General features: G+C 49.1%; 1 protein-coding gene across 1 annotated transcript in view; it reads right to left on the bottom strand.

The window, feature by feature from the left end:
• Positions 1–1,440: 1,440 nt before the first annotated feature.
• Positions 1,441–10,031, bottom strand: part of TMEM178B (transmembrane protein 178B) — a 340,361-nt gene continuing 331,770 nt past the window's right edge. The window contains exon 4 of the mRNA XM_047695273.1: positions 1,441–8,068. Within this exon, the coding sequence (XP_047551229.1) occupies positions 7,818–8,068 (251 nt within the window). The 3' untranslated portion in view covers positions 1,441–7,817. The remainder of the gene's footprint in view (positions 8,069–10,031) is intronic.

The raw sequence follows: 10,031 nt of genomic DNA, 5'->3' as shown, positions 1-10,031 counted from the left end.
TCAAAGACGTCACGAAAAGGCAATGGATGAGAAATATTTCAGTGATTTTTTTTTAATATTGATTCCATGTTAAAATAGTATTTTTGATATGTTGGGTTGAAACAGGTGCCAAAATTAATTTCACCTGTTTTATCTAGACCTTTAAAAGGGGGGCTACTAGGATATTAAAAATTGCATATGTGGTTCACATTATGTCTCTGTTGGACAGCACTGGTCTAAATTGTCTTCCTGAAGCTAGACCCAGAGTGAGTGGTGATCACTGTGGACTGTCAGAAAGGAGGAAGGTTTGGATGGAAGGCGCCATAGATGGGAGGGTTAGGTGAAGCTTGGTGTGAACCCCTCGCCCCGCCCCCAAGGGTCTCTCATCTTCTCAGTCGTAGGGGAGACAGCTCCTTGTGCTATGGGATTACCCATTCACTTACTTCAGGGTACCCTGCCTTTCGGGGATCTGTCTCCACTGCTGGGCTGAGGATGCTCTGGTGCCTCTGCCATTTCCCCTTCCAAGAGTTTTCTCGATCTTACCTCACAGGCAACTCACACCCGCTGCCCACTGACCTTACCCCACCACCCACCGGTGCTTGCTTCATTCTGATCTGGAGGCATCCCCTAGCCAGCCTCCCCGTTTCTGACCTCCGCAAGCCATGTCTGTAGAGAGAGTCATAGATGAAAAAGTAATGCACAGGCACTGTCTCCCTCGAGACTCTTCTCCTACCCCAGCTGGCAAAATTGTCAGTAAGGACAGTAAAATGAGAATGGCAAAGTGGGTGGGAAAAGGCATCTGAGAACAAAAAAGTAGATCGAAGGCTTTGGACTGGAGCACAAACTGGCTGGTAGCTTGAGGTTACTTTCTGAGGCATGAGAGGGGCAAGAGGACTAGGGAGTACAACTCTCCAAATGGGTCTTCAGGTGGGAAGTGCACCCCCGCGTGGGCTTAAGCCTCTGAGAATAGCAGCAGAATGGCCAAGGAGATGTGGTGTCCCCAGGAGCCCCGGGAGCCCCCTGCTCCCTGTTTGGCTGAGAGGATGCAGAGAGACAGTGAGGTAACGAGACTCGCCTGAGGCTCCGAGTGAGCCAGTGACAAAGCTATGAACAGGAACCCAGGATCAGGTCTTTGTGTTGACCTTCACGATGACCTTTACCCTTCAGACTTTGATGACTTGCTTTTACTTTCTGGAAAATATATTTTTACTTTAAAGGCAAAAAGCTTTAGAACAGAGGGTCCCAGGCAGACACTAGTGACTGTCAGAGAAGCAACCAGAAAAAAATAAAACAAAAAAACCTGACACACACACAACAAACTCCTGTGCCAATAGCTTCCCTCCCTTCAAATCCCACCCGGAGTCAGGATTTTAGGGCAGTCTGTGTAAGTCCTCCAAAAACTGAGGGCTACATCAATGCATTTGTTCAGCCTCAATTCCCTCCCCCCTTATTTTCATTTTCCACTTTTATTTGTACATTTTTACACATAGTCTTGGATCTACAACAGTCACACCATGGGTGGAAGTGGGAAAGGAGTCTGAGAATAGTGAGAGCTCCTTACGGGAAAGGCACCATTACATCCACAAAGACACAGACACACTGACACATTCAGGCTCAACAGGGTCTCCAGGTGACCAAGGAAGGGAAAGGTTTGGCCAGAGGGAATCATGGGAGATGGGAGAGAGGGACACAGAGAGCTCCCCAAGGAGCAACACCCCATCCTTGGAAATGAAGAATGGGATTGTGATTGCTAAAGTCAGCATCTGTCAAAGTGAGGCCAGGTCTGAGCTACTGCTGTGCACCCCACAGGTGTTCAGCCCGTTTTCAATAGTCAACAACACCTCATATAGTTGGGTAGTCGCCCCATTCCTGGTTGGGCTCTATCCCTACAGTGAGCGAGGACTTGGACTTCCCTCAGAGAAGGTCTCATCGACACATTGAAACAGGATCCTCGGCAAAGCAGAAAGCATGCAGACCCTTTTAGAAATATGTTCTTGTCTAGAAGCTAGGGTTCAGTTTCCCCCCAACAGGATTACCCCCAGAACATCTCCTAGTGAATGCACCACCCGAAGGACTTCCTATGAGAACCCATATGCTTTTGATGAAGCCACCTGCTTCACCAACTGACAAGAGATAGAAGATACCAGTTCTTTGAAACTTGTTCCCATCTTAAACTTAAAAGACCATTAAAATGTTTCAGAGCCTGATCTGCTCCCACTAGGAGGGCACGTACAGCTACAAATCGGTTTGTGGGAAAGAAAAAAAAAGGCATTGACCCTTGTTTAATAGTTAACTGTTTTAGATCATATATGCTATTTGCTTCATATCGTGTACTCATCCCATGACCTCTGGGAATAATCCAGAAGGATTAAGAGTGCCCTTTGCAAAATTGGCTTTGGACCAAAGGATGGAAGCCTGAGGTGGGTAAATTAAGGAGCCAACCTCTGTGAGGGACCCGAGTGATAGGATAGAATCCCACGTGCTGAAGGTGGATAGGGACAGTCCTGTTTGGCGGCCAAGGTGACTGCTCACTCTCACTTGTCCTTTCAGTGGTGAGGCCCAGACACCCCATGGAAGATTCCACATGGCCAGGGCCTCTGCTGCTGCAGGATCATTTGACTGGTGCAGAATTCACGTGACACATCATGTTTGCAAATCACTTTGCAATTTCTTTGTCACCCTTAACATACCATGAGGTAAAGTGTTATCACTATCCTCATTTTGTGGATGAGGAAGTTCAAGTATGGAGAAGACCCAGCACCCAGAGTCACCAATCATTTTAGTGCAGAGCTGACATGGACTTTACAGTAGCTGTGCTATAGAGCATAGCTTAGTGAGTTACTCTGGCTTCTGTGCTCTTACACCTATAATTAGATTGAAATAACACTCAAAAAAAAAAAAAAAAAAGAAAATGAAAAAAAAAATCCCAAGGAATCTTTTCATTCCGTTCTGCCCATCCCTATGCTCTGACACTGGACTTTTTTAAAAAGTCTCTTTGTGGTCTTTGGGGGCTCAGAGCCCTGTGATCCTTCTGCTATGAACACAGGGTCATGGTCAAGTCCATGCAGACCAGTGTGGTTCTGCGGTCTGGGACTCCACTCCTAGCCCTGACTTCCAGCCCAAGACAACCACTGACTGTGGAAGTTGCTGGGGCTGTTGACCATCAGGATGCCCCTGAGTGATGGAATTATAAACAATCCTTTAGTCTTTTTTGTTTTTTTGTACTTTATTTTTCTAATTTTCTAGAGTTTTCTATTATTCAGAAAAAGTAATCCGATAGCCAATAATAATGTCATCTAGGGACTAATAATAATGTTTAAGAAACATTTTGCACCATGGAGGCATCAATGGGAAGAGTGCAGATACAGCCCACCAAGCTGATTGCTTTGAGAGACACCAGAAGATTTTGTGTCTATCAACTCCCGTGGGCTTGTTTAAAAGCCTGTCCCCTTACTCCGTCAGATACCACCTAGAAGACAGCAGAGCAGGCAACCCGGCTGGGATGCATCAGTAATTTCTAACTATGGGGAAATCACCTGTCCTTATGACTCATCATAGTTCCCTTCAAAGGGCTTGATTTGTCCGCTGGGATGGTTGACCCCTGAGCAGCAGGAACATTTTCAGGAAAGGCAGCTACCCTTTAGCCGCGAGAATCAACCAAGCGACCCGCACAAACCACACCAAAGATGACCAGAGTGTATATCTTCCCACTCTTTCCCCTCAGACACTTGAAAATCAGTTAATTAATGCTCCCAGAATAAGCCAGAGTCAATGCCTCCAGGTACCTGATTTCGTTATGCGGAGTCTGACTGAGGTGGGCAATTTTAGGGATCTAATCTCATCCCCCATTCAATCAGAGCAACTATGCTGGTTCACTGTAGACCTCTTCTCTTGACTGTGGATGACTGTTACGAGGTAGGGCCCGTACTCAAGAGTTCCAGGATAATGTGTCTTCCCTCATCAAAAGAGAGGCAAGCACTGTTAAGTGGAACCACTCGCCCCCCAACAAGAGAAGATACCAGAATGGGCTCAGGGTGCTGCGTATGGACAGGTGATCAAGGAAGGCTCTGTCTTGATTTGGTGGAGATGGTGAGTCTTCCTGATTTGTGATCCCTGAAGCTGAAAGGATGTAGTTATTCAAAGGCTGAGGCTTTCAGGAGGATTGAAGCTGGAATAGGCACATTTAAATTTTTTATTTGTAATATTTCCATGCTAGGAAGCTACTGATCTCCTTTTGGAGCCTACAGCCATAACAGATGAGGAAGGGGGGCTGCCTGGAGAGAGAGGATGAGCCCCTCTGGAGACAAATGCCTGAACTCTTTTAACTGATCAGCTATTTTAAGTTAATGCAGAAGGAAGGTGGAAATGAGTGGAGGGAGAGGAAAAGGAAATGTGGAGGAAACAAAGCTCCCACGATGGGGAGAAAGAAATAGGACCTCCTTCCAAGCGGACATTCCACTTTCCTAAATCCCCAATCTCATAGGGTAAGGAAGGAAATGAAAGCTGAAATGAGCCCCATGCTTAAGGCAGACTCGCATGGAGCTCAAAATACATCCAAGATCAGGGACCTTGCATGCACACCTGTAAGGAATTTGAACTTGACCCGGGGTCAGGGCTGGGGCTTTAATGAGGCTGCTAACCCTAAATCCTATCCAAGGGTTGGCTCTACTTTGAGGTGAAGTTGGCAGAGGGTCCCTCTTCCTTCTCCCTCCCCGCTCCCTTCCTTCTTCCTCAGCCAGGCCACTGCTTCAGGTTGTGGGGAGGCGGGGGTAAGGTCTTAACCTGGATCCCTGTGTTGGAGGGATCGAGTTCACCCAGGCAAGGACTTGCCCTCTCTGTACGGGGCTTCCATCCTGACCACTGGCTCAGGCCTTTCACTGGCCCCAAGCAGAATTGGACCTCAGAGGGGATCTGTTCCTGTCCGGCCTCACTATCAAAGCCGCAGCTCAACACTCCTGCTCTCCTGATGGTGAGGTAGGCCAAGTGGTTGACTTCTTTCTCAGGCATCTCTTAATATTTCAGGAAGGTTTTAAAGGGGCACAATAAACATTTTTAAGGGTCGATCATAAAGATGAGGAGCTGGAAAGAGCGGCTGACCCATCTATGGCAAGCATGGGATTAAAAAAAGAAGGTATAAATAGTCACAGGGCAGTGAGGCAGTATCTTCAAACAGGGCTACTTAAGAAAAGTTTGAATGATAGCAAGTTGCTCCCTTTAGAAATTCTTTCCCCGTTTTCCTGCTGGGAAACAGCTGGAGTTTGGGTCTGGTCACAGACAAGCCCTCTGTCCCCAAACAGATGCTGGTGGACACCTGTCTCTCCCTGCTGGGCAGAGCCCACTCAAGACACTTGGAAGGAAGATACGAGGCCTCTCAGTGTGGGATGCTTCTCACTGTTTCTCAAGCCCTTGTATGCCTCAAAGGGGGAAATCTAACCTTTCAAGAAAAAAGTGTTTTAAAATTTCGTATACAATAGAAAAATTGGCTTTTCCTGAAAATGGTTTCTCTTCTCATAGAATAAATCCCTTATTTTAAAAATCCTTAGAAGCCCAATCGGAAGGTAATAGCATTTTCTGCTCCATATCCCACCCTCATCTCTCAGCACACCCATACAAGGGGCACACACACAGGACACCTTCTGAAGAAGCTGACCAGCACCGCTGGGAAGGAAGCCTTGAGTAGTAAACCCACACCCACGTCCAGGTTATATTGATACAAACACACAGAAAATGCACCGGAGAGCTACACATATATAGAGACCCACATTCAGGCCATTCATGCACGTGGGATGTCCCATCTGGATGTGAATTACACACACATACACACATACATACACGCACACACGCAGACACAGCAGATGAGGAGATAGGTAGGACTCATAGCCTGGTGGATAGAAGAGGGGAGAGGTGGTTAGCAGGTGAGGAAAGGTGGGACTGATAGGAAGACAGATCAGAAGACAGGTAGATGAAACAGGTGCTTGCATGGGAAGGAAAGGAAGGCTGTTGAGTTGTTGTTGGCAAAGTGCCTGAAGCACACTTAGTTCTGAAGCAACTGACTTCTCAGCTACATGGCTGACCCGTGACTGTGCAGCTCAGGGATTCACTCTTTGCCTCCCCAGGGCCGCACAGGGGACTCCAAGGGGACTGTCAGGTGCTCCTGCCCACTCTTCCCAGCGGACGCTCGTCCCTACAGCTTCCATGACTCTGGCTGGCTTCGTGGTTCGCCAACACCTGCAGGGCCAGTTTGCTCAAATGAGCCTGAGACACTGGGTGGGACTTCTGCCACCCCTGTCTGGGGGCTAGCCACTAAGAAGGCTATTTGGGGATGCATGGCCTTGAATATCAAGAGGAAAAGGAAGAAGATGGGAAGAGTCGAGAGTTCTCCATTAATTTACACAATATCATACAAACTCGAGCCCATGGGACATGGAGATGCTCTCTCTGCACGTGACCCATTTCCTTTCATCTGTACAGAGGTCGCCCCTAGGAGAGGGGTAGATGTCCAGTGACAAAGGACAGCTTCCACGATGGGGAGTGAAGGTCTGGTTTGGTTTGGTATACATACTTGTATACGACAGCCACAGAGGAAACGTTCCTTCTCCCGCCTGAACCGTGCTCCCTCTCTTCTCTCATGGCTTTTGTGCCCAGCTTTGTCTTGAACTTCCAGATTTAGAGGACTAAATCCTGCGGCATCCCAGAACTGTGACGTGAAGGACCACAGGGCCCTCTGAGACCCAGTGGGTTGGTTCTCGGTTCTGCCCTCGGGGACTTTCAGCTGCACACAACACATAATAGAAAAATGCAACACAAACGCTAAAACCCCACACTCAGAGAACGTCCACCATACGCACACACTCCAGGGATCTGAAACTACGGAACGGGCACCCGCGTTGGCTTGCCCCTTCATTATTCTCCCTCGGTCTCGGGCCTCCGCCCCAGGCCGCGAAACCACCACAAAGGATGGAGACAACAGTCGTGATGCAGTATTTCCATTTTAAAAGGTGCAAAGGAGAAAAGGAAACCACCAGAAGTCATCACACGCACACACACACACACACACGCACACACACACACGCACACATCACAGCGTTACTCCAAGGCTCCAGTCTGCCCGTGCAGTACGGAAAGTGGGGTCGGGGGCAGGGGCAGGGCGGCCTCTTGTTTGACTGGTGTAAGGCAGCTGGGGGTAAGACTGGGTTTTCTGAGCATCCACGGAAGTGTCCTTTTATTGACGAGGGCCTTGCCTCTCAGCATGCTGCTCTCGCCCCCTTCCCACCTCTAGAACTTGGTCCGAAAGTTTGGCAGCAAAGAGAAAATGTCCTTCTCGGTCTGTTTTCTCTTGCACTTCTTGTGTGTCGCTGGTGGGCCAGGAAGGGAATCCGAATAGGAAGATCCGGAGAAGTGGTTTTGCACATGGCCTCGAAGATCTGGTTACCTTCTATGAACTACAGGCTTTGTTTCTCTGCGATACGGTCGGTGCTGGGGTGGTGCCTCCCTGCCGGCCCGATGGACGGCATCTCCTTCTCTACATCCGGGCTGCTTCGGACCCCTGGCGACATGTCCCTTCCCGGCCCACCACCCCATCCTTGTAGGGGGACAGGACTCGGGACGCTACCACGGGGGGTGATGTTCGTTCTGTCTTCAAGAAACCATGGAGCCAAGAGTCAAGAAAGGATGGAAGAGCCACGTGATGGGAATGCTTTCCCCATCCCGGTGATGAGGTGACACAAAGTCCAGCGAGATGTGGGTGCCTGATGGCATCCTCTTGAGTTAGTTTTGTTTTATATATGTATATTATATATATATTTATATATATATATATATAGGTATGGGTTTGTTTTTTAGCACACTGTCCCGTTCTCGGGTCTGGATTTAGGGCAGTTGGTCCTCGGGACAGGTTGGACAGAAGGGGCCAAGGTACAGAAGAACCCCGAGATGAGTGTGAGGCCCAGGCCCCCCCACGCACAGAACATGGACCATCCGTAGCCGTGGCTGATGTCATCAGGGAGTCCATACAGGTAGCGCGGGTAGCGTGACAGCTCGAAGTTGATTCCGGCCACACAGGTGCACAGTGAAATGATGCAGAAGGTTCCTGGAGGGCGAGCGAGGGAATACAGGTTGGGGTGAGGGTGAGGAAGAGCGGGGAGGAGAGGGAGGGAGAGAGAGAGAGAGAAAAAGACAGAGAGAAGTGAGGTTGACAGCATTTTCAATTCTCTTGAGTAGGAAAGATGAGAAGACCCAGGTACGAGCCACCTGCAAACGAGACTGATATCTGGCAATATTCAGAGAGAGGAGAATAGCGTGAAGAGATCACGGCTTCCTTGCTCTCCAATACGTTTTGCTTTTAAAAAATGGAGACATTTCTTCCCATCCAAAGCTGCTCTATCCTCCTGATTAAATCCAGTGACTTGTTCTGGGGGTGAAGGTTGACCTCCAGAACTTTTGATCTTCCCAAGTTGCCCCTAGCTGCAAAAGCTCGCTCTCTACTACTTTAATGGTGTGCTCTGCAAGTAGAGGGGACAGGACAGAAAAGATGGGGTTGATTAATTTGAGAGTAAAAGAGATGAGGTCCGTGTGGACCTAATTACCGAGGGGAAATGGCCCAGCTTGTTGATAGCATCCGTCTTGTTGTGTTATGTTAATAGGATTAATTGGGGATCTTCCTGCCTTAACTTCCTGACAGTTGTCCTGTGACTTTGGAACCTTGTAAAATTTCTGTTTGTTGGCTCTTGTCAATATTCCCTCTCGATGGGGAAAAACTGGGGCTCTCTGGAAAGCTGGCCCTTTGAGCCAGTCATCTAAGCTCCCTGTTTGGAAGTTGTGTGTGACTAAGGGGGAAGAGTTGGGCCACGTGCTGTTAGTTTCCACATGACACTGCTGTTTTCTGTTACGATAGAGGACCGATCCATTTACATACTTCCACACTTATCAATTCAAACTTGAAAATGTGTATTAATAATTAGAAATAAAATAGGCAGGGGTGCCTGGGTGGCTCAGTTGGTGCAGTGGCCGGCTCTTGATTTTGGCTCAGGTCGTGATCTTGGGGTTTTAGGATAGAGCCCCATGTTGGGTTCCACGCTCAGCATGGAGTCTGCTTGGGATTCTCTCTCTCCTGCTGCCTCTGCTCCTCCCCTTGCTCATGCTCACTGTCCCTCTTTTAAATAAATCTTAAAAAAAAAAAAAAAACCAAAAATGAGACACACACACAGATCTATGCAGGCACATGGTGGATCCCCGAGAAATGGACTGACGGACACGTGTTACCACTGTTCTCTGGCTGCACCCTCTGACAACCCGCCTCCCAGCAGATTTTGCTGAGAGTCCCAGAGAGCAGAGATGATGGGCGACAAAGGTGGGTGAGGACCCCGCCTGACGGAGTTTGCTCAGGTGAGGAACTCAACTCTCAGGCCTGTAAGCTGGTGACTAACTGGGGTGTGTGGGGTACAGAATGCCCCCCACCCGTTGCCGCCACCACAGCTCTCTGGGCCTCTCTGGGAGGGAGCTAACACAGATGCTGGGAGCCTCTGTGGAAACCGTCTCTCAGCTGAAGGACAGTGGCCTCCTCTCATTCGCCCAGAGTACAGTGTGAGGTCCTCAGCTCCCGGACAGCAGCAGGCTGCAGCCTCTGCGGCCAGTTCAGGATCCGTCATGTTATTCTCCACGAGCACTTACTGAGACCTACCTGAGGGTCCAATGAACAATGCATAGTCACCGCTTCTTAGTAACTCCCCCCATGGCTTGGGCTTTGGGCCTAATTCCAATCAGACTCCAAGACTAACCGCTGTCAGAGTCTAGCAGTTAAGGGAATAGAGCTCTGCCCAAGCCCTCCCCAACCTCCCCTCCTGAAGCAAGGCTCTGCTGTGAGCTCCAGACCTGGCTGTGAGAGGTGGCAGGTGTAATCCAGGCCAGGGAGGCAGGGATAGTCCCCATATGGCCGTCCCGCTGAAGTGACGTCAGGTCTGGTGTGGGGAGGAGAGGGGGGAAATCCCTGTGACACAGAACAGTGGCTCCACGACACAAAACAGTTCATCAGCCAGTATTTATGGGACTTCTGG

Source organism: Lutra lutra, chromosome 11 (genome assembly GCF_902655055.1).
Source record: "Lutra lutra chromosome 11, mLutLut1.2, whole genome shotgun sequence".
NCBI classification, from domain to species: domain Eukaryota; kingdom Metazoa; phylum Chordata; class Mammalia; order Carnivora; family Mustelidae; genus Lutra; species Lutra lutra.
This window is presented reverse-complemented; position numbering and strand designations above follow the sequence as displayed.